The sequence below is a fragment of the Watersipora subatra genome, chromosome 4 (genome assembly GCF_963576615.1).
Source record: "Watersipora subatra chromosome 4, tzWatSuba1.1, whole genome shotgun sequence".
Lineage (NCBI taxonomy): Eukaryota > Metazoa > Bryozoa > Gymnolaemata > Cheilostomatida > Watersiporidae > Watersipora > Watersipora subatra.
This window is the reverse complement of record NC_088711.1, coordinates 28817432-28843387: the sequence shown is the minus strand read 5'-3', so window position 1 is coordinate 28843387 and position 25956 is coordinate 28817432. Positions and strand designations below refer to the sequence as shown.

Genomic DNA, 25956 nt, shown 5'->3' with positions numbered 1-25956 from the left:
ATTAACTCACTGTCAGGAAGCTTTGTGGGTGGAGCGTTCTTCGCCCAAGCAAACATTATCGAATCATCCCCCTTGCATGTCATACCACACTCCCTAGAAAATAATGGAAGAGCCTTGTAAGCCATTTTCACAGTGGTTATTTAACTCAAAACTATGACAACATAAGCTTTTAGGAATTGTCATTATATGCAAGAGAGGATAACCCCTTGAGACTAAAAGCGGGAGCTGTGTATGTCTGTCCTACAACTACAAAAGCCTCAGCACAGTGTGTTAGCATTTCCTCATAATCGAGTATGATGTCTATTGTTACACAAACAATGTCTCTATAATCTTGGCTGGACATGTTCGAGTCCAGTGGCTAAGGGAACCTCTACGACTGAAGACACAGCCAGTTGCAGAGAGCAATTTAACAATTAGGATGTCCTTGCTGTCAACTGTCCTTGCTGTCAACTGTCCTTGCTGTCAACTGTCCTTGCTGTCAACTGTCCTTGCTGTCAACTGTCCTTGCTGTCAACTGTCCTTGCTGTCAACTGTCCTTGCTGTCAACTGTCCTTGCTGTCAACTGTCCTTACTGTCAACTGTCCTTGCTGTCAACTGTCATTACTGTCAACTGTCCTTGCTGTCAACTGTCCTTGCTGTCAACTGTCCTTGCTGTCAACTTACTTATTTTAGAAACTGAATACCAACCTGTTGTTTGCCAGTCATGCATTCTAGACCACTCAACCAGCCGCTGCTATCTAGTATAATAGCGATGATAGTAATAATATATTATGTGAAATACAAAACTGGCCTTGCACCCACATTTATGATACGTAACTGTAGGTTCTGGTTGCGACAAGAAATACTTATTAGAGAAAAATGAGTGACTGAGCTAACCTTTAAATTTGGTGGTCAACCAGATTTTATAAACATAGTCTAGATGAGAACACAAGCCAAGTAGTCGTGAGAGAACCATGCTGTGCTACCATGTGTGGGTGTGTGAACACAACTTCCAATGTAATGTAATTTGAATGTCATTCAGATACATTCAGTGCAAACCAGGTTTTCACCAATAGGCAGCAATAACAAGGATGAGGGGAGATGAATCCCAGAAGGGACTAATTTTATAAGTCAACCAAGACACTACCCTACAAGCACAAATTTTACAAGAGCCAAAATTAGTTAGTGTGTGCTTATCATTAGAGAGAGGTTCACATAAGGATACAAGATTAGCTACATTAGAGAGAGAGGTTCACATAGGAATACAGAATTAGGTACATTAGAGCGAGAGAGTTTCACATAGGGATACAGGATTAGGTACATTAAAGAGAGAGGTTCACATAGGGATACGCGATTAGGTACATTAGAAAGAGGCCCACATAGGGATACAGGATTAGGTACAGTAGAGAGAGGTTCACATAGGGATACAGGATTAGGTACAGTAGAGAGAGGTTCACATAGGGATACGCGATTAGGTACATTAGAAAAAGGCTCACATAGAGATACAGGATTAGGTACATTAGAGAGTTTCACATAGGGATACAGGATTAAGTACATTAGAGAGAGAAGCTCATAAAGGGATACAGGATTAGGTACATTAAAGAGAGAGGTTCACATAGGGATACAGGATTAGGTACATTAGAGAGAGGTTCACATAAGGATACAGGATTAGGTATATTAGAGAGAGAGAGGTTCACATAGGGATACAGGATTAGGTACATTAAAGAGAGAGGTTCACATAGGGATACAGGATTAGGTACATTAGAAAGAGGCTCACATAGGGATACAGGATTAGGTACAGTAGAGAGAGAGGTTCACATAGGGATACAGGATTAGGTACATTAAAGAGAGGCTCACATAGGGATACAGGATTAGATAGATTAGAGAGAGATTCACATAGAAATACAGGATTAGGTACATTAGAGAGAGGTTCACATAGTGATACAGGATTAGGTAACTTAAAGAAAAAAGGTTTGTCACAATTTAACAGCAAAAAATGAGTTGAAAATTTTTTTTTTTCAAAAAGAACATCTTTTCTTTAAAATCAATGTTTTCAATTTTCTTAATAAATGTGATTGTTTCGCTCATGTAAATAATCTGAGTATTGTATTGAACATCAAAATGCCGGCAAACCTACTTTTCAGTATTAGCTGACTTACACGCTTACACGACTCACAATTAAATCTGACAAATTCTTCTATAGTATCTTGTATTCAACTCAACAGTCATCTAAAGTTATCCCACGACGAAACGAGCGGATGCGAAGTTTGGGAGTTTTTATGATAAATGCATGTGCACACAACTTACGAAAATTATTCATCAACAATGAGACGAACCCTTGTATTAAAATTTGATCAACGAATTTAATCATCGTTTTGTAGATTAGTTAAAGTATAATAACGATACAAAACACATATAGGCCTATTTTAATATGTTACCAAGTCTTTGTAAATTATCGAAATTCTCTAAAAACTTACCCATCTGATCGGATTATACACAAATAGACAGATTTATTAGGACGAAAATCGTCACAAAACGCTTGAAAAGCTTGGTTTAATAAAAGTTAAGACCGGAAATTGAAACAGCGGGCGACAGAGAATAGAACGATTAAGTCGTGCGCATTTCGCGAAAAAATAACGTGCACATTTCACCAGTCTATGGCATTGTCGAATTGCCGAAAGTTTCTGTCACTAACGTAGGAGTACTGAAATCGTTTCATCTTTGCCGATTTCAAAATATTTGACTTTTTAGAAACAATCGAGTACTTTGGTATTCTAACTGATGTCCAACGCAGTGTAAGTAAAGGAAATGATGATGATATTTTTTTCTAACGATTCTTATGAGATTACGATATTTAATTACAAGTTTGGATATTATTCTTGATACTTCTTGATATTGTTAGCTATGAATTTTGAAATGTAAACAAAATTGTACATTGGTTTTCTATTATTACTGTATTACTATTACTAAATTTTTGATATTCTTTTTGATACTTCTTGATATTGTTAGCTATGACGTTTTTAAATGTAAACAAAATTGTTCATTGGTTTTCTATTATTACTGTATTACTATATTAATAATATTGGTTATTCTAATAATATCAGTGCATTTTACTTCTAATATTGCATTTCTCCTATTGCAGCGGGAGAGATATAAACATATAATCTTTTCCTTTCATTATTGCTGTTTGTCATGACCAAACAGTTTTTTAAATAGATTTTCTAAAATTCTATATAAATATCACTTCTTGATATTGTTAGCTATGACGTTTTGAAATGTAAACAAAATTGTGCATTGGTTTTATACTATTACTATATTAATAATATTGGTTATTCTAATAATATCAGTGCATTTTACTTCTAATATTGGCCAATATTGCATTTCTCCTATTGCTGGGGGAGAGATATAAACATACAATCTTTTCCTTTCATTATTGCTGTTTGTTGTATATAATAACACCCACACCCAGTACATTACAGCTACCATTGCAGTTATCCTATCGCACTGCAGTGCCATTTGACTGCTAATATTGCATTTCTCAACCATCAGTACCCTTTCTTTTTTCCAATATCACTTTGGTCGTAGGCTGTATGACAGTGGAATTTCTAGTAAGGTATAAACTACATGTAAGTTAGTGGAGTGGAGCTACTAGCAGTTTCACACAAAGTATGAATGAGAGCCAAATATGTAAAAAGGCACTATGAAATATTTAGGCATATTATACCATGCTGTTAATTATGCTGATCATTGTTGTTAACTATGCAAAATATAACTACCAGCTTGCTCATGTTTTTCATAACCTAGCGTGTTTCTCAATTTTGAATTAACGAAAGCAAAATTTTAGAATACTCTTTGGATACTTGCACTTGAGGTGATTGCAGTAAAGAGTTTGATGTTATGATGACATTTATTAAACAGAGTAGTGACGGAAAACTGTACCAGTTACAGTTGCTACCTCACAATTACTCCTATTTAGAGGTTTACTAACTAAACTCGTATGTTCTAACTTACAAGGTCCTTTGGTAGCATTTTGCTAGACGTGCAGTCAATTATCTCTGTCACATATGCCAAATCATCAATGGGAATGTTTTCAGATTTGTTACACCTATCAAAATCATGATACAAACAATTTGATTTTTTCATGATAACCCTGAGCCAAAAATAAAAGTAAGATTTGCTCATCAATGAAAAGAACAATAAGCGATAATAAGGTAATAAGCGAGCTAAGATAAGTCAAACCATTCTGGTTCTTGAAATATTTAACGCTGTTTCTTTGGGTTCTCAAAACAAAGCCAAGTGTTCTCAAAAGAGAATACTTGCTCCAACGACCAACATACAACAATTTTGTCATATGCAGCAGGGAAGATTAACTTTATACCGTACATTGAGGTTAGACTGTGTGTAACCCCTAGCAGTGAGCATCGCAAGCCGAAAATAGCCAATACAGTGTAATTATAAACTAAGACTAAAAAACTACATGTACACTTCTGAATATAAAGTTTTCATTAGGTGATGCAATGTAATCAAGCAGGAACTAGTAGTTGGTGAAAACTGCTGATGCATAACAGATGAGTAGAGAGATGGCAGAACTTTATTAGCAGATGTGGGTACAAACCATGTAACAGTGTCTCTGTATGGCTCAGTGCATCCGAATAAGAGGATATGGTGGGCTGTACTGGCCTCTGCTAGGGCTTCGTATTGGACTGCAGCAGAAAGAGTAAGCAGATAAGGCAGGTGACCTTTACAGTTTTAAGGAAATAGCTCATACTCAATGGAAACTATGCGGTGATTGATGCTTGCGTCTATCCTATGTCTATCCTATTTCCTATTACGTACTAGGACTCATTAGAAACCTGATACGTGACAGCCGATGGCAATGTTCTCTGACAAGGATAGAAGATGGCAGCAGGGGCAAAGCTAGGTAGTGATGCTATTGCCGCCATTACATATGCCGTACTCAAAACAGTGTCGAACCAAATAAGTTGTCAGGCTTGTGCCATCACACCGAAAATGATGCCAGAAAAAAATGGTATCAGCAACTACAGAAGACAAAGAAGACGATAAGCGAGGAGAAGTGCATGATGCCACATTCCCATGACATTCTATACCACCGACTCTTTTGATTGTTTAGCAAACGCTGACAAACAGTCATTAAAAATAAATGTTTATATGAGATACTTATCAGCACTACTTTCTCAAATAGTTAACATTGTCTTGTCATATTGTTCAGATAATAGCGATGAGTTTGATTGACAACATGGCGGGTCAACACGACGGGCCAACACGACGACTCAACACGGCGGCTCAATACGGCGGCGCAACACGGCGGCGCAACACGGCGGCTCACTGGTGTTTGACAATGTACCTATACCTAGGATGGCTGTTCATCAAGTATTCACTGAGATGTGTGAATTCAATTTTACTGTATCCACTACAAACGCGTTATTGTAGTATGTTCTAGTATTTCTGTGAGCTTGTATCCAAAGGGTGCGCGGCCATTTACAAGTTTTATATTTCCTGTTTGCCAAGGGTGAGCCAATGTCAACACTGACACAGTTTTTACTACCTCTAAAGTTGGAAAGTGTCCATAACATAGTTACCTCAGGTATTTAGCCAAGTCAGCTAGTACTGCCAATACAGTACTAGTGTGTCTGCCTACATATACCTATACATTACAGCCTATACATTACAACTAGTTCTGTTACCTATCTGCAGAGAAGAGTGCAGTACCTTGACAGCCTGACAGCTGCAGAACATAGTGATACAGATGCAGAAACAGAGTGATACACAGGTACTGCTGTGGAGACTGAGAGAAACAGAGTGATACACTGGTACTGCTGTGGAGACCGAGAGAAACAGAGTGATAAACTGGTACTGCTGTGGAGACTGAGAGAAACAGAGTGATAAACTGGTACTGCTGTGGAGACCGAGAGAAACAGAGTGATAAACTGGTACTGCTGTGGAGACTGAGAGAAACAGAGTGATAAACTGGTACTGCTGTGGAGACCGAGAGAAACAGAGTGATAAACTGGTACTGCTGTGGAGACTGAGAGAACAGAGTGATACACTGGTACTGATGTGGAGACTGAGAGAAACAGAGTGATACACTGGTACTGCTGTGGAGACTGAGAGAAACAGAGTGATACACTGGTACTGCTGTGGAGACTGAGAGAAACAGAGTGATACACTGGTACTGCTGTGGAGACTGAGAGAAACAGAGTGATACACTGGTATTGCTGTGGAGACTGAGAGAAACAGAGTGATACACTGGTACTGCTGTGGAGACTGAGAGTTGACGTGTGGGTTTAATGGCTTTTGTTTAACGAAACGCCATTAAAAGTTTGATTACCTAACGCTTGTTTACACAAATGTACCGTACAAATACCATGCTGACAAGAGACCTTATCTCCCCAGCATTATTAATACTCATGTTCTCTTAGGATCCGTTAATAATCTACATTCCGATAAGTCTTCACGAACCCTAACACATTGAAATTGAGAATTATTACTTTTGCCATTTTCAACAATATTTACAACCAATTATAACATTGTCTAGCTAATCATACCACATTAGCTGCCCTTATAGATATCTCAGGCAGCTCATGTCATGCTGTCCTAGGTTTTATAACAAACAGACGCTCTCCTTTCAATGCGTAAATAGAGGTGTATTAAGGCTGTTACACTGAACGCAAGAGGTCAGGGTTGTCCTTTCGATGTTTATTCATAGACTATGCGCACTGTTGACCAATGGCACCACCAAGGCAATACAGACATGTTAGGAAAACAGCAGTTTTTCCTGATACTTCATGCCGCATCCAAGACAGTCTGTGCGTTGTGCATCATTTCGACGATGGTGATTCGCTGGCATGGATTGCTAAGTCTACATTTCCCTTCATGATACCTCCTGCTACAAGTCTACCTGCTGCGCAACTAGTATTTTATCATTTTGGCGACCTCAATGTATGATGAGAATTCTATGCAACAGACTACTCGCTGATGTAAACGCAGTTGGCTTTGTGACAGTTCGTGACGGTTTGTGACAGTTCGTGATGGTTTGTGACGGTTTGTGACAGTTTTTGACGATGTGAATAATGTATCACAGTCCATAACTGATGTTGTGTGGATTACTGCGGATAGACTGTGATACAGTGTGTAACCAACCTTTAGTCAAAACTACTAGTGTTATTTTTATGGTGACTTCCACAACTGTGTGACAGGTTAATCAGTGCAACAACGGAGGGTTTAAAATATGAAATGTGGAGCAGAGAGAAATGCAACAGTGAATATTCTCGTCTAATCTCAAATGCGAAATACTCACCGATATACTTTTCTTCATTCACAGGAACAGCTGTACAGACATAGTAGTCCTCCTAGAACACGTAGAAGCAGACAATGTATGAGACAACTTGAAGAAGTAAAGATGAATAACGCAATTTGCTAGAGAACAATCATAGCAGTTGCATTGATGAAATGCTATCTGGTTTGAGACCTTGTTATATTACGTACCCGTGTCAGTGTAATAAATGCTATCTGGTGTGAGGCCTTGTTATATTACATACTCGTGTCAGGGTAATAAATGCTATCTGGTGTGAAGCCTTGTTATATTACATACTCGTGTCAGGGTAATAAATGCTATCTGGTGTGAGACCTTGTTATATTACATACTCGTGTCAGTGTAATAAATGCTATCTGATGTGAGACCTTGTTCTCGTGTCAGAGTAATAAATGCTATCTGGTGTGAGACCTTGTTATATTACGTACTCGTGTCAGTGTAATAAATGCTATTTGGTGTGAGACCTTGTTATATTACATACTCGTGTCAGTGTAATAAATGCTACCTGATGTGAGACCTTGCTGTACTACGTACTCGTGTCAGTGTAATAAATGCTATCTGGTGTGAGGCCTTGTTATATTACATACTCGTGTCAGGGTAATAAATGCTATCTGGTGTGAGGCCTTGTTATATTACATACTCGTGTCAGTGTAATAAATGCTATCTGGTGTAAGACCTTGTTATATTACGTACTCGTGTCAGTGTAATAAATGCTATCTGGTGTGAGACCTTGTTATATTACATACTCGTGTCAGTGTAATAAATGCTACCTGATGTGAGACCTTGCTGTCCTACGTACTCGTGTCAGTGTAATAAATGCTATCTGGTGTGAGGCCTTGTTATATTACATACTCGTGTCAGTGTAATAAATGCTATCTGATGTGAGACCTTGTTATATTACGTACTCGTGTCAGTGTAATAAATGCTATCTGGTGTGAGGCCTTGTTATATTACGTACTCGTGTCAGTGTAATAAATGCTATCTGGTGTGAGGCCTTGTTATATTACATACTCGTGTCAGGGTAATAAATGCTATCTGGTGTGAGGCCTTGTTATATTACATACTCGTGTCAGTGTAATAAATGCTATCTGATGTGAGACCTTGTTATATTACGTACTCGTGTCAGTGTAATAAATGCTATCTGGTGTGAGACCTTGTTATATTACATACTCGTGTCAGTGTAATAAATGCTATCTGGTGTGAGACCTTATTATATTACATACTCGTGTCTGAGTAATGTACCAACAGCGATAAGTTGAGACACACATTTGTTCTTAGTTAGATGAGCACCAGTCTCTTGCAAACTGAGCTAACTAGGCCCATAGGGAGGGCATAAACCACTTATCATGAACAGAATATGATTTGCAATATTGACGAGAGTGTGAAAACTGATTTAACAGACCTTTATATCCTCACTCTCTCATATGATAAAAATGAAAATGTTCTGCTGCATCAAACTTCTCCACACTACCTGACTATATGGGTCGCTATAGGTATTATATTGTTACTCGCTAATTTATTAATAACTTTCAACATTCTGATACATATATGTAAATCTCAAAATCTGTGTTTATGTAGTTCAGTTGGTCCAGCTATAGCTATTAAAATATTGGAATGAAGAATCCACATCGCGGAAGATTTAATCTCGGAACCTCCCGTTTGCCAGGCAAGTGCCTTACCAATTTAGCTACATGACATTGATAGGTTCATTGGATGATATATGTCACTATGTGAGTGAAAACATGCTATCGCTTTCCGTGACGGCACAACGTAATTTTATGCGTGCTCTCCCGTGAGAGCAAGTGGTTTGCTTTTATTAGTAAGCTCACTCAAATTAGCCATTGGCAAAGTGCCAGGCTAATAGCAAGTGGCAGGCAACTCCCATTATCTCTCAATGTTCATACTTTATAAGCTGAATTTTAATAGCCGTGACCGCCGGGCATTCCACTAGTCATTTCATACCGGTAATTTGAATTTATAAAGCGATATTAATATTTTAACAAGAATATATTTTGTAGACCTTAAGAGTTTTCAACGGCTCGACTGAACATGTCAATGTAAGCCCATGCTTGACCAATAAAGCAGTTTCTCAAAGACATTAACTTTTTAAATTAATATTAATTAATATTAATTTTTGCCTACGTTTGTTTTTAAATATTTTTAAAAGCTAATTTTTTAGTATTACCGGATTTAATTTACAATTTTTAAATGTGCCGTTTCAATTTCAAATGTGGTGTTACACTCATATTTCCGGTTTTGATGAATCTGTAAAAGCTTAAATGCTTTTCACATGGACAATTGTATTATCTGGAGTAGGAATTGCCTCTACATTCTCCCTCAGTTCAGTCAGACAAAGTGTCAGACAAAGAAAGTTCAATAGCTCATTTTTACGTTTGTACCAGTATCCTGAGGTACCGGTATCGTCCATCAAAACTTTGAATACAACAAGCTTCTGCTGCAATAGTCAATTGTTTTATACAAACACTTCCATGCATTCATTGTCTTTTTCTTAATATATTTGAACTGCACAAAAACACTTTTTCTCATGATATAAAGTTTAAAAGTTAGAATGGAAAATGTTGTATATGTTAAATAAAAATATGTTTTCTGCGCAAAGACTTTTTTATTACCCTAGTATTATTATTCAACTAATATTAATATAGAGATTACAAATATTCCCATTAGTAGAGTCTCCTAGCTGAGTATATATTATACAATATATTACATCACTACTAGTAGAGTCTCCTAGCTGAGTATATATTATATTATACAATATATTTACATCACTACTAGTAGAGTCTCCTAGCTGAGTATATATTATATTATACAATATATTACATCACTATTAGTAGAGTCTCCTAGCTGAGTATATATTATATTATACAATATATTTACATCACCGCTAGTAGAGTCTTCTAGCTGAGTATATACTATATTATACAATATATTTACATCACCGCTAGTAGAGCCTTCTAGCTGAGTATATACTATATTATACAATATATTACATCACTACTAGTAGAGTCTTCTAGCTGAGTATATACTACATTATACAATATATTACATCACTACTAGTAGAGTCTCCTAGCTGAGTATATATTATATTATACAATATATTTACATCACTACTAGTAGAGTCTCCTAGCTGAGTATATATTATATTATACAATATATTTACATCACTATTAGTAGAGTCACCTAGCTGAGTATATATTATATTATACAATATATTACATCACTACTGCAATCATCCCTAAGTCAACAAAATTAAATTTACACTCTCATTCATCAAACTTATTTGAATATAACAAAAAATCGAATGCAAAATCTCCCATTTTTAGCCGTATTAGAAATGAGGCAAATGCTTTTTATCTTTCAGTGCATCTACTTATATGAAGTACTGCATCTACTTATATGGAGTACTGCATCTAATTATATGAAGTACTGCAGAGGCAAAGATAAAACACCCTAAACAACTTATCACATGAAGAAATGGAAGATTGATTTGGATTTGGAAAATTGATTTCAACCAATCTACAATCGAAATCTTAAAAAGTTATTCGTGTAGGCCTATAAATTATATAAAATGATTAGGCCTATGTTACAGTTCTTTTTAATACCTAGCATAGGAGCGAGTGGAGGAGTTATTAGCAACTGCGCAGACACTGCGGAACAGACGCTGCGGAACAGACGCTGCGGAACAGACGCTGCGGAACAGACGCTGCGGAACAGACGTTGCGGAACAGACGTTGCGGAACAGACGTTGCGGAACAGACGTTGCGGAACAGACGCTGCGAAACAAACGTTGCGGAACAAACGTCGCGGAACAAACATTACGGAACAAACATTGCGAAACAGACGCTGCGGAACAGACGCTGTGAAACTAGGCTAGGCATTTAATAGTGACTACTAATATAACCTACTAATAGGCTACAACTGCGGAACTAGAAAATTGGATATTGATTGACAATCTTGTCACATCTGATCAGGTTTACCGAGACTGGATGCTATACGTATACACATTCTTCTACTAACCAGAGTACTAGACAGGAATGTACAACTAGGAACTATATACATGTATGGTCAGCTATCCGCTGTGAGTGAAACGACTTAATACTATATTTTATGAATATTTTATACATAAATAAACAGTTATTTCTCTAAACTACTACAGTAATACCTCGACATACGAGTGTCCCAACATATGAGAAATTTGAGATACGAGGAAAATTCTGAGCGTACGAGACAGGTCTCAATGTGGCCGCTAGGTGACTGAGTATGCGAGAGGCAACCTATGAGAACAGCACTTAGTTTTTCTCGCCGATAAGTTTGAAATTTTTTTAAAAAGGCCAGTTTCAAGTGAAGGCGCAAGTGAGTTAAAGATCGAGGTACATAGAGCAAAGCCCGAGAAAATAGTACAAAAATTTATTTTCAAGTGTGTGTGCGTGCGCGCGAGTGTTTAGCATGCAAAGTTTTTAAATTAAATTTGAAGTTTATGCTACGTAGTGTCACAAAAGTGCAGCCTACCGAACTTGTTGCCATCAAGTGGCAACTCAGAACAATTAAAACCATTGTGAAATTCTGTTTCAGGTGCTTTTATTAGAGGGTAGGAACAGATTAATTCAGTTATTTCACGTAAAAATGCTGATTTTAGATAAAGGAGCCTTGACATACAAGCTCGATCCCAAAGGCATTAAGCAAGTATGTAAAGGTATGACTGTAGGTCCAAACTCCCAACAAGCTCTACCATTTATCTCAGCACAACATTGTCTCCCACTAGCTTTTAAGTCAGAGACTCACAGCAGGAGGACGAAACCCAGGCATCCGAATCTCCTCTCTGACGATCTCAGAGGGCAGGGAATCACAAGTAACTAGCAGCATGACTAGACATATCAGTGGATGATGGAAAGACATCTTCAGGCCAACCAATGACCTCTTCATACCTGTAGCAAGTGATGAGAAACCATAAAGATGAGCGCATAGGCTAGAAAACTATCATGGTATACTGCGTACGTGATGTGTAAACATACTGCAATAATGATATCAAAATACCAGCTTCTCCTTATAGCTCTCTGATAATCTGAAAGGCATAGACGTTACCTTCCACACTCTAGTTTAATGGACAAGATACCTTCTCCTACTTGAAACTGATTGTTTGTTTAGCTCTCCATTACTGATAAAAGACAATATAAGAGTGATGTCAGTTTTCGCAATACCAAATGGTGATCTCAAGTACTCTTATTAATATGTTTGCAGTGGTGGGTCCACCGAACAGAAATGAAGCTAGCCAAAAGTTGTAGTTTTTTTCTTCACGGTATATAGCAGCAGACAAAAAAAATGTCATGACAATTTATACACGGAAACTCAGCTCTACACATAATTTAATGTTTTTTGTGGAAGGGTCTCAGAATTCAAATATTTGCAATAACAAGAAATGGCATAACTTATAAATCTAGCCAGTCAGAGCATTCTGTGCAGCGATAAAGGACTGAACAGGCTAGACACGCTTTTTCACTTTCTCTTATTCTATTCATGCATTTAAGTCTGCATAATAAAGTGAGCTAGGAAGCTAAACTACTTGAAACCTTGCATCGATCTAACACACAAATAACTGAATTGGAGTTGCTATGAAAATAGTTAACCTTAAAATCATGCAAAATATTTAACGTCACTTGATATGAGTGTTTGGCATCCTTTTACGGCCCTTGGTTCCTTCTGGCTTAAATGCCTTCTTATTTTCTACCTACATTTCGAAACTAGAACTTGGACCGATGTGAAGGATTTTATCAGAGAGTAAGCACAGTAGGCTGGTAGGCATACCAGGCCTGCTAGCATGCCTACTAGGCTTGCTAGCAGGCATAAAATTGGGTTTGACAAACCATTGTAGCAATGCCAAACTCCCTAAGAGCTGAAACCGCAGAAACAATTACTGCCACAAAATGGACTTCTGCCAATGAGTGCCACGAATAATAATAGAACTAACCCTTGATAACAAAAACAAATAGTTTGCTAAAGGAAAGCACAGATGAAGCTAGTAGAATGATATATAACCTGTCTATTATCTCACACCTCTAGCAGAGCGTAAGATATCTAGTTCCAAGAAATATTGGTTTTTTTATTACTGATATCTACATTTGAAATGTTTGATATCACAACTCGCATCGCCTTCAATGCGAGTTGTGAATTTTAATGTCTACTCAAATCTAGATAATGTCAAAGCATTGCAGCATACACAAATGTGCTGGTTTTAGTGCCAATAAAATTCAAAGCAAATACCCAAATATAGGACCATGCAGAAACAGCTTTAGTAGGAAAATAGGAATTGTGAAGCAGTGAATAGAGCCTACAGTGCTCTAACATGTCACGGCTTATTATAAGCCGTGACATATGAGCAGCTCTATAACAGGCCCAAGTCATGTGGTACTTCAGTTTAGATGTAATGTTTAGAATATTTAGAGCTCGATTCTACCTGTCTAGGTTGACTTGATTCCACCTGTCTAGGTTGACTTGATTCCACCTGTCTAGGTTGACTTGATGCGTATATCTAATAATCTAATAATAGGTCACCACTTATACGTCTTACTCTGCTGTGTTGTAGGTCACTGGTGATATGCCCCCTCTCATAAGTCACCACTTATAAGTCACCACTTATAAGTCACCACTTATAAGTCACCACTTATAAGTCACCACTTATAAGTCACCACTTATAAGTCACCACTTATAAGTCACCACTTATAAGTCACCACTTATAAGTCACCACTTATAAGTCACCACTTATAAGTCACCACTTATAAGTCACCACTTATAAGTCACCACTTATAAGTCACCACTTATAAGTCACCACTTATAAGTCACCACTTATAAGTCACCACTTATAAGTCACCACTTATAAGTCACCACTTATAAGTCACCACTTATAAGTCACCACTTATAAGTCACCACTTATAAGTCACCACTTATAAGTCACCACTTATAAGTCACCACTTATAAGTCACCACTTATAAGTCACCACTTATAAGTCACCACTTATAAGTCACCACTTATAAGTCACCACTTATAAGTCACCACTTATAAGTCACCACTTATAAGTCACCACTTATAAGTCACCACTTATAAGTCACCACTTATAAGTCACCACTTATAAGTCACCACTTATAGGTCACCACTTATAGGTCACCACTTATAGGTCACCACTTATAGGTCACCACTTACAGGTCACCACTTACAGGTCACCACTAATAGGTCACCACTAATAGGTCACCACTTATAGGTCACCACTTATAGGTCACCACTTATAGGTCACCACTTATAGGTCACCACTTATAGGTCACCACTTATAATAGGTCACCACTTATAATAGGTCACCACTTATAATAGGTCACCACTTATAATATGTCACCACTTATATGTCACCACTTATATGCCACCACTTATATGTCACCACTTATAGGTCCCGGCTTATAGGTCCCGGCTTATAGGTCCCGGCTTATAGGTCCCGGCTTATAGGCCACGCCTTATAGGTCACGCCTTATAGGTCACGCCTTATAGGTCACGCCTTATAGGTCACGCCTTGTAGGTCACGCCTTGTAGGTCACGCCTTGTAGGTCACGCCTTGTAGGTCACGCCTTATAGGTCACCACCATATAGGTCACCACCATATAGGTCACCACCATATAAGTCACCACCATATAGGTCACCACCATATAGGTCACCACCATATAGGTCACCACCATATAGGTCACCACCATATAGGTCACCACCATATAGGTCACCACCATATGGAGTTGAGTATCGAGTTCACAATAGTCTTTTAAAGTGTTTTCTTTAAAGAGAGTAGAGATGCAATTAGCAAAGATTGATACAAAAACCTTGGTAAACAACCGAGCATGCCAGGTGTGAACATAGATGAAAATGATTTGTCACTCAAATGATAACTGAAATAAGAAGAATATGAAAGACTGTATTAAATACGACTAGATGGTTAGCCTTATTGCTCAGCTCTGATTTACACCAACTTGATTTCTGGTGTTTTCAGTGTATCGCAGGTTCTAAAGTATTTCTGTATTTTTACTCACTTTAGTACTGAATCTTCCAAAAACATGCTCAAGTTTACGTGAACACCTAACAATTGTCTTGGGATTGTGCTTTGACCTGGCAGAGCTAGCCAGCAACAAACAAAAATAACCCACAAAATAGTAATTGCGTACGTCAGAGGAGAAGGAGCAGTACAACGCTAGAGCGATTGCATAATACAATCAATAAGTAGCAATAGGCTTTACACCTGATTTGTACCTATAAGATGATGTCTTCGAGGCCCTACCTAAGAATTTAAGCAGCACTTGTGAGTGTGAAAGACAAGAGCATGTTTTAAACGTCAAACTGTCTACACCATAGTAGTACCTACTAGAGAGTTCTAAAAAGTAACTTACCGACCATTTCTACAGAACGTGACTAAGCAGCAGCATACAGTGCGGACAGCCACCCGACTACGGATAAGCTAAAACATTATGCTGTTTCCCATACTATCACCTCTGCCTTAAATAACACAGCGCTTCAAGTTCTACCGATGAACTTGATATTCCAGTGATATTCCCTACATGTATATGCGCAGTTTTCACAGGTTCTCAAATCCTGTAAGCCATCCTAAATCTTCATATACTTTCTTGTGAATATCGTGTTAGTGTGGAGTGTTAGTAATGATTTGTGTGCAGCGTAGCAGTTCATCTTAAGTTGTAAAGATTTAAGTTAAGCTCCTCAGTATCATAATAGATGTAAACTGAAGAAAGCATAGCTATAATGAGATCAGTGGACAAATTGCCCATTCTCCGAGCTTAAGTGTTAAGGGTATACCTAGTAGCTACACAAATGGTGTGTAATTTCAATTGCACCACAATTTCGCAACAAACTACAGTAGGTTTTGCCTTGACTGAAGAACATGATGTAAAGCGGTAGTAGAGCCAGATAGGCTGTGGAAGGCATATCCTCTTGATGTGTTATTACACACTGTGACGAGAGTTAATGCTCACAGGCGCACTGTTTGTTCCAAGTGAATGCTTATTGCATATGCCCATTCGGCAATAGATATTTTTAGATACTCTATGATGTGTATCCCTCTGGGGCACAAGTAGGGAAATCGCCCTTCGAATGTGATGGCACATTAGTGAAGTCACCCAACCATCATCCATACTCAGATTCCAAAGAGGGCATGATGGAGTATTTTTAGAGTCTAGACATTCTATGGAAGTAAAAACAATATGAGCAAACTAGGGGAGCCTCAAAACCTGAATTAGTTACTAACAGTATCTCATCAAGCTGTTTATTACTATTTCAACCATCCATAGGACAGCATGTTTTAACACACTGGAGACAATTACAACCTTAAAGGTTGACTTGCAACAAAATTCACATTACAGTTAGTTGATATCAAAAGATTCACCACGTCTTACTCTGCTGTGTTATAGGTACAAAATACGTGGAAATGTGATTACAAACTCTTAAAAGCTCAAAAACGAGCAGTTAAAAAAACAGCGGTTCCGCCATCAGATTGGGATCAGTTTATTTCTCTGACGGAGTTAATTCATTTGGTTATTGTTTTGACACGTGATGTTCTCACACGAATTAAAAGGCCAATAAAAGGCTCAATATAAAACTTCTCATTGCACTAGTTTATGACAAACGCTTCGGGTTTTACTAAAGAGCCCTTACCAAATGTAGATGCTCGCTCCTTTACAGTTTTGTTTCGGCTTGGTCTAATCGCCTAGTCGTAATCTGATCATGTGACCCATACTTCTTGCCAAACAGCGCGAATAATTTTTTGCAGCATTTTTCGACTATCACAGGTGACCAACAGCCTCGTCATGTTTATCAGAAAATGATATGCACTTCTTCGAGCTAAGGTTACAAAATTAAACGAATTTTTATGGTCGGTTTTGAGATATCAGTGCTCAAAATGACAGCACTACAATGATAATGAAAGACAATAGACATGATTTTATTGAATGCGTGAAGTATATTTGTGAAAATATTTCGACGAATGAGGTTGCATGAAAATGTAAACAGAAGCCATTTTGTTTAAGTACGTCCCATTTGAGCCGTTTTGGAAAGAGATTCTAATCTACAGCAGTTTCGTGATAGCTGCGATTAACTGTTCGTTGTTGAGCTTTTAGGAGTTTGTAATCACATTTCCACATATTTTGCACCTATACCACACAGCAAAGTAAGACATGGTGAATCTTTCGATACCAAATAACTGTAATGTAAATTTTGTTGCAAATCAACCTTTAACAACATTCAATGAGTGATTTGAAACAGCTAGCGGCTAGAATAACAATTCGTTGACTGTCCATGTAGTCCCTAACATTTTTGTACTAGAAGCTACTAATTAACAATAGTGTGTATTACCTGACTCTAATTATATTTTTAAAGAGCTCTCAAACGTCTAGTTACGAATACGGTTATTCATTATAATTGCATTGCAATTCGTATATTTTCCCCTTTTGTAACTTATTGAAAAACAAGGCTGATCAGATGACATGTCCACCAACAATTAATGGCACAAATTACCAAAAAGGATGAATTTGAAATCGTCCCTAGATAATAACGCAATCAAGAAAACTTGAATTTCTTCTACAAGTATATTAATTATGCACACTTTTTGATTCAGTGTGTCTGTCTGTTAGCTGGCATAAACCCTACGCATTCCCATTTTTTCTGCCGATTTCACAAACATAGGCCTAACACGCATATGCTTTGTGCCTTCCTCAAGGTTGCTAAAAGTATTTGGTCTCAAAACTTCCTCCGATTCATGAGAATGAGGCCCTTAAACATCTGCCTACGGGCACTCTGATTAGAAATGAACGAAAGGTCAGGGATCAGCAGGCTTACTACTATCCATGATAAAAAGCATTAAACTATACACATGACAGACGGCGCAAGGAAGGGTGTCTGCTGGTGACCATTAGGTGCTAAGTTCGATCCCAACTTACCGCTCACTTTGCTGGCAGCCCTTGAACAAGACCCTTGCTTTTGTAATGTCTACTATCTCTAAGGAAAGGGCACAAAAGCTTATGCGGAGTTCACTCAGATGTTGCCCTGCAATATAAAGCCATCAGCTAAATACATGTAAAGACAAGTCAGGGACACATGAGGTTTAAAATAGATAAAATGTACTCTTAAAAACGCAAACCTTATGCAGGGCTAATTTAAGAGTAAATCTCAAAAGTTGGGCTACATAAAGAGGATGCAATGACTTGATGTATATATGTTTGCTTTTTACATGAATTCTAGAGTACAGCCTGAGAAGACAATAGACTGCATCCTTGAAACTGACAGCAGCTGAAAGCAAAGTATGAATTATTTTTTAAAACTATTTTTAAATTTAACTCCATACTTCGTGTTGTTCTTTATTAGCTTTACTTCAGTAAATATTTTTTAAATAATTATTTACTTTAGCAGTGTGAACATATAGTGTATATATCTATATGTAAATCCCACTTTGTCATTGTGCAGTGTGAACATATAGTGTATATATTTATATGTAAATCCCACTTTGTCATTGTGCAGTGTGAACATACACTGTATATATTTATATGTAAATCCCACTTTGTCATTGTGCAGTGTGAACATACACTGTATATATTTATATGTAAATCCCACTTGGTCATTGTGCGTGTGTCTATTACCCTGCGTAAGCCATGTCCATGTTTTTCTCGAATTCATTTAACCTTCAGAACCATATGAACCAAGCGCATACGCATCATGCCTTGCACCAGGTTGTTAAAATATTTGGTCTTGAAACTTCAAGTGAATCTTGAGAACCAAGCCGGTTGAAGATGAAGGAAATACCGCATCGCCGGTTTAATGCTAGTGATATATACAAATACATTCACACAACGTTATTTTCCATTTTAACAAGTCTTCCCGAAAAAATTACAAATTCTTTCGCAAAGACTTCTTGTAAATTTCCTTGCTTTATCCAAGACTTTCTGTGTTACAAAATTTGGCTCTTAACATTAACTTTATGGTAAAAGGGAAAACCATAAATAACATCTGTTGCTGCACTAATAGCCAGAGATGGGCACTCGAAATAACACGCTTGCTCGAGTTAACACGGTCGCTCGAGTTAACATGCTAGCTCGAGTTAACAAGCTCGCTCGAGTTAACACGCTCGCTCGAGTTAACACACTCGCTCGAGTTAACACACTCGCTCGAGTTAACACACTCGCTCGAGTTAACACACTCGCTCGAGTTAACACACTCGCTCGTGTTAACACGCTCGCTCGAGTTAACACACTCGCTCAAGTTAACAAGCTTGCTCGAGCAAGCCTAAAACCATGACTGCCGCAAACAACTTTTATCATTACTTCTAGGTAAATCAGACACGCTGATTTCGATTTTGTACTCAAAATAAAGATTGGTCCACTAACTTTCAAAGTCATGAAGGCTTTTTAAAAGCGTTTCAATATCCATCTCGAAAACAACACAATCGACAGTACAAGCTCCGCCCATAAATATGTGCTGTATGCTAGCTTTTTAGGTATGGAAATTAAGGATGTTTAGTCCAATTTAGAATGATAGAGATGAGTGTCTTAAAACCCATTAGGCCTAGTATCTAAATTCAGCCTTCAAAATAATCTCAGTCTTTTATGAAAGGTAGATAAACTATATAGTTTTAGCTATCTAGTTTAGCTTGTTACAGGATGTTTAATAGGCTGAACGCCGAGAAAAAATGAGCTCAAAAAAACGTGATAGCAATGCAAGCTCGTAATAAAATCGAGACTAAACTTCAAACAAGTTTAGTTTACTACACACACTTAAAGCTAAGTTTTAGTATGTATTTTCAACTATTTTACTGAATTCCAATTTTTTATCACTTAAGTTTTATCACCTATTAGTTTCTGGCTTCGTTTTAAATATAATTTCAGTGGATCTCATACAAACCTTTTTCAACCTAATTCAGCAAGAAAGCTCGAACAATGCTGTTTTCGTAATGAAATGGATTTTTGTTAGCAGGTCAAGAAAAGTTGTCTTACCACTGTCCTTATGGTAAATTACCAAATCTATGTACAGACGCTCCCCTACTTACGAATATTCGAGTTACGAACAACGGTACATACGAACAATTCTGCGCGTATTTCCGACGCTATTAATGACGGTATTACCGATGTATTAGCGGCGGAAAGAGGCACTACTCAGAAGCACCACCCAGCATCCACCTTCCTCTGCCCAGTTCGTTGCAGTGCATAAGTGCGTGATCATATCTCCAGTGCGCAAAGAACTTTTTTTATTTTTGCTGTAAAAATGGACTGGAATTTGCCAGCCTTTACTTGGCACGATCTAGACTAATAAATAAGGAGAAGAGAGTGCGTATAGTTTCATTCAGCTTTTTATTGGCGAAGGAAATTTCACTAGCCGAGGAGCGAATGGCTATCTGCTCTGCTCAACTATGTGAGCGCACTCCTTTATATACAGTAATATCAACCGTTCCGGCTAACGGCAAACAGTAAGAACACCGGCTAACAAGGTGAATAAATAGGACCGCTAGAGCGTTGGTATGACAACAATCTAAGTGACGATAAGTGATAGTGTTATGACGGTATATCAGATATAACAATAGCATAACGAGTGAAACAACGATATAATAAACGGACAACACATACAAAAAATAAGACAACAACGATAAGTGATAGCATAACGATTAAAACAACAATATAATAAAAAGGACAAGACATACAATAAATAAGAAATGCAGTGTCATGGCTCGGCGTCCATCAAAGTATTATCTCCATTTTATTAAATTTTTTTTTCAGTACAAACCAATACAGGTTACTTATACAAGCCTTAAACATACTTATATAAACCTTCAATATACTTATATAGGCCTTAAACATAAATTATAATACAAAATATAGCACTGAAGCGACTTACGAACGAATTCACCTTACGAGCGATCGTTCGGAACGTAACTCGTTCGTAAGTTGGGGAGCGTCTGTATATATTTCTCAAAGTTTGTCTGTGTATCTGTGCTTGTGTATGTCCATCTACAGCTATTAAAATCTTGGAATTAAAATTTTGAAATCTGATGGATTTGAACTCACAGAGATTGCTACTGCAAGTTTAAAATTTACCCATAAATCAATCACATATTTATGGGCGGAGCTCGTTGTGCCGATCGTGTTGTTTTCGAGACCAATATTAAAACACTGTGAAAAGGCCTTCATTTCTCTGAAAATTAGTGGACCAATCTTTATTTTGAGTACGAAAACGGAATCAGCGCATCTGATTTACCTAGAAAATACGATAAAAGTTGTATGTGGCAGTTATGGTTTAAGGCTCATTTGCAAACAAATTGAATTGATTCTCTGGTATTTTTTACTTACTGTTGAATTGAAATGACTCGGCGCATCCTACCAGTAAGAATTGAATCGATTCTTTACTGTCATCATAGATGAATTGATTCGATTCTCTATTTTTAATAAGCAAAAAGACTCAAGTCAATGCTTCTCTTTATTATTATCTGAGTATCTTTATGACAGGTAATTTATAACTGCGTTGACGGAAAGGCCATCATGGATAGTTATATCCTATTAAACCAATAAGTTAGATGTACGTGCAATTCAGTAATGCAAACCGCACACGTTTAATGTTTTTATGAACCTCGATATCATCAAATGTTTTATTTGTCGATAATATGTAGTATTAACATTTATGTACCATGCAACAATATACATAGTATAGTTCCATGGTTTGCCTGTGCACTAGCAACACGGTTAGCTATGCTGTTGTCATCATCGTGTGAACGAATGTAACTACACCTCATTCAAGCATCGGGCCTTGTCCTATGCAGTTGTCAAAATTTATCACTCAGGACTCAGTGGTAAGTTGAACCTAGTTCACTGGTCTAGTTTTTCTCAGTTTTGTGGTTTGTTGGCAAGATTTTCTCTAGCTGAATAAGTAGTTTCACTAGTCTGATGATTGTAATAATTTATGCAATATCTAATAAATATATTTCATCAACTCACTAACAACAACATCCAATCTTGTTTACAGTATTATTATAATCATACTATAGATATGATGGACACTACTGATAGGATTATGCCACATTTTCTCCAGACGTAGCGGTGCATGCAATGGTAAGTAGTTTATTATTTATTTATATAATTATTGTGCTATACTAAATATGAGATGAATGAAGGAGTCTAAACATAGTAGATAAATGAGAGATCATTATCTTTAATTATCATTGCTCTATCCTGTGCTTTTCATTCTTTGGTGTATCTCAAACTACACTAATACCCGACTATCTATTATCTAAACAATTTCATGTTGTAATTATTATCTATTTATTTGTTACTCACAACATTCAATTGTCATTTACTACTAGTGGCGGCTAATAAATAAACAATAATTACTATGATATAACAAATGTTAAAATTTTATGTTACGAACAAAGAATGGAATAAATTGATTAATAAATAATTTTTTTCTAAGCAATAGTCCAATAATAAAAAAATTAATTTAGAGAGGTATACATATGTATGTATATTTATGTATAGACACAATCAACTAATTTTATATTGGCAATCCTTTGACAGTGTGTACATCAGATGGTGGACATGGTGGTATGTAATAATAATTGCAGTACTATATCAATTTGCTGCATTTAGTTTGCTTACAATGCTTTCAATTTTCTTTTACCCACTAACAGCTTTCACTAACTTGTATTTGTTTTTAGAACTGAAGAAATGGGTGCCAAATTCTGCTCAGTCTGTGGCACCTCTTGTCATCAAGGAGCCAGAGGAGCACAGAGTAGGCCTCTTCAACAACGAACGGAAGAAGAGAGCCATTGCTCCTTCAGTTATTGGCTTGGAGGGTGAACTACTTAATTATCATGAGTCGGCTGCTACACATAAAGGTAATTTCACTTTTATTATTCTATTTTCGTTGTTTGTATATGTCAGCTGGCAGACATTATTGTTTTAGTGGTTGTTGCTTTTATTGCCGTTACTGTAAGCTCTGTGTAGTGATGTGCTGACTAATCTGATGTGATATCACTCCAATGTTAGTGATGATGCAAATCTGTTAGCTAGTTTCTATAATTGAGAACCACCATGCTCTGGTACTATTCAATATGCATTCTGGACAACCTGTAGAAAGCAATTTGATTGTCATCACTGAAAACTTTTACGCAGGTCCCTGTATAGTGTGTTGAAATGAACACAAAAGGCAGATGCCTAAGTTGGCTGAAATTAAGTAGATTACACGCACTTTGCATGCAACTAGTGCTCCAATGAACTACATATCTAGTCATGGGAGCATTATCATACGCCTCCATAGATCAAAGATGATCCCAGCAACTTTAACCAAACTTATATTTTGTAAATGTAACCATCAAGCGCATTGAGAAACAGTCTTATGATATAAAATAGAACAAAACTGCAACAATCAATGTTTATTTTATTTCTAAGGTTGTTTTGCATAAGAGTTACCCAACAACATTTGTGTGGTTGAGCATCTTCTACTCAGAAAAGGCTGAACAGGCGAGCTATTGGACAGGTGGTGAATTGACAGAGAATTGATTTTGTCTAAAGAATTAAATTAACTTGATTCATTGTAAGGTATTATAGCTAAAGAATTGATAATTAATTAAATTGCAGTATTTTGCTTGAATTAAAACGATTGTTCCCTGATCTATGATGGAAAAGAATTGGAAATTGAATGGCTAATTTTTTGACGGGAATTAGATTGAATCGAGTAATTTTTAACGCTTCAAAAACATCTCCGCTAAAAGCTAGTAAATTATTATAAATAGCTTTTGAGAAAAGGTAGTAAAGAACAGAAGATTGTTATGAAAACAATAATGTGATTGAATAAATACATCCTTACACGTCTTAGAGTTGATTGATACTTTCAGCAGTCTGTCTAATACGTGATCGCAAGTTTATTTGCATCAATGTAAAAAATTAAAACCTGTATCTTACTGTGTACAGAGAGCATTAATAAAACGAGCGATTCATGAGCTATAAACATAAAAGAAGCGAGACTGGAGATTGCCGAAGTCTTATGCAACGTACTCTTTGTTACTATTGTTAATAATGGTTTTAGTGAGCTCATTATCATATTCCTAGACTGTTTGTGCAAATTTACAGTTTTATAAAAGTATAAGACTATCAGTTATAAACGTAAAATACTAATGTGAGTATGTTTAGGTTTATAATCCGATGAACTAGCTGTGACATCTGGAGTTCCACAGGGATCAGTGCTAGGTCCCACACTGTTTTTAGTTTATGTTAATGACTTGCCCCAGCAAGTTGACTGCAATATTAGTTTATTTGCAGATGACACCTTGATATACCAACCCGTAAACTGCCATGCTGATAAACAACGATTTCAGGTAAACATTAATGCCCTGGAATCATGGGCTAACAAATGGAAAATGCTATTTAATGTATCTAAGTGCTCTGTCATGGTTTTTAATGACAAAAATAACTCTCCCTTAGCTGATTACTTCCTAGACACTGAACAATTAGAAATAGTTGAAGAAACCAAATACCTAGGTGTTATCCTACAATCTAACCTGAAGTTTGACAAACATATAGACTCCAAAGCCAGAAGGACGAGACAGCAGTTAGGCATGATTAAGCGTGTGCTATATAAAGCTCCTGAAAAGGCCAAACTCTTAGCATATACTAGTCTTTGCAGGCCACATATTGAGTATGCCTCCACTGTGTGGGACCCTTCTACTAAGCTACTACAACATGAACTTGAAATGGTGCAAAGCAACGCACTACATTTTATATGTAAACTGAAAAAAAGAGATAGCACCACCAAAGCTTTAGATACTTTAAATATGCAAACACTATGTGAAAGACGGAAGGTCAGTAGACAAAATCTGCTAATGCGACTCCTCTCCTCTGACCATAATCACAACTCATTAATTACCTCCTATGATGAATTAATGCAGGACCGAGTTAGTACGACTGTCACACGAGCTGCTGGAAGAGGCGATCCTCCTACTATATATGCAAGAACGTCTGTTTATCACAACAGCTTTTTACCAAAGACTGTTCGTGAATTTAAAAACTGTACATCACATCAACAATAAACAATTATTTGCTAATATGGCAATAAAATACAATATTATCTAGTGTTAACAACTGCTCAACATATGAGGCGTGCCGCTTGCCGCAACCGGCTCTAGTACGTTCTATGAAGAAGATGTAAGACAACAGTTCTTAGTACGAACTGTTATAACTATTAATTTACGGATGTCAAACAATTTTGACCACCAACATAATTAGTGTTTTTGTATTACATTTCCTGATAGCGTAAATATAAAAAATAATAACGTAATTAAACACCAAAAGTACAAATTTTCAAAGCTAGCAGATTGATGTATCTCAACTTTTGATTGAGCAGATTTTGCGGTAGCAATTATTTTAGACTTGACAGCAAAGCTACGTAACTCTAAGCCTGTTATAAACACTTACACAAAATACTAGTTCTTTTTATTTCAATGTGCAATCTCCACCTTTGTGACCCACCGTCGTTTGAAAGCAAACAATAATATTCTTATCAGAATCTCATTAGCCGTTTGACGACAATGCCAGTACATACAATATTCTACACACATAGCCTGTGGT

General features: G+C 37.0%; 1 protein-coding gene and 1 long non-coding RNA gene across 3 annotated transcripts in view; one reads left to right on the top strand and one right to left on the bottom strand.

Moving 5' to 3' along the window:
• The window catches only part of LOC137395311 (peptidyl-glycine alpha-amidating monooxygenase B-like), a 72321-nt gene extending 46390 nt beyond the window's left edge, over positions 1 to 25931 (bottom strand). The window contains exons 1-6 of one of the 2 annotated variants that reach the window (XM_068082207.1): positions 25804 to 25931; positions 18298 to 18403; positions 12113 to 12255; positions 7298 to 7349; positions 4595 to 4682; positions 11 to 93 (exon numbers count right to left, since the gene is read on the bottom strand). In XM_068082207.1, coding sequence (XP_067938308.1) covers positions 11 to 93; positions 4595 to 4682; positions 7298 to 7349; positions 12113 to 12253 — 364 coding nt within the window. In that variant the 5' untranslated portion in view covers positions 12254 to 12255; positions 18298 to 18403; positions 25804 to 25931. The remainder of the gene's footprint in view (positions 1 to 10; positions 94 to 4594; positions 4683 to 7297; positions 7350 to 12112; positions 12256 to 18297; positions 18404 to 25803) is intronic. The other variant, XM_068082208.1, reaches the window with a different exon arrangement.
• Positions 5693 to 7572, top strand: LOC137395312 (uncharacterized). Its single transcript, XR_010978471.1, has 2 exons — positions 5693 to 5770; positions 7322 to 7572. It is a non-coding gene; the product is annotated as an uncharacterized lncRNA (long non-coding RNA).
• Positions 25932 to 25956: the final 25 nt, after the last annotated feature.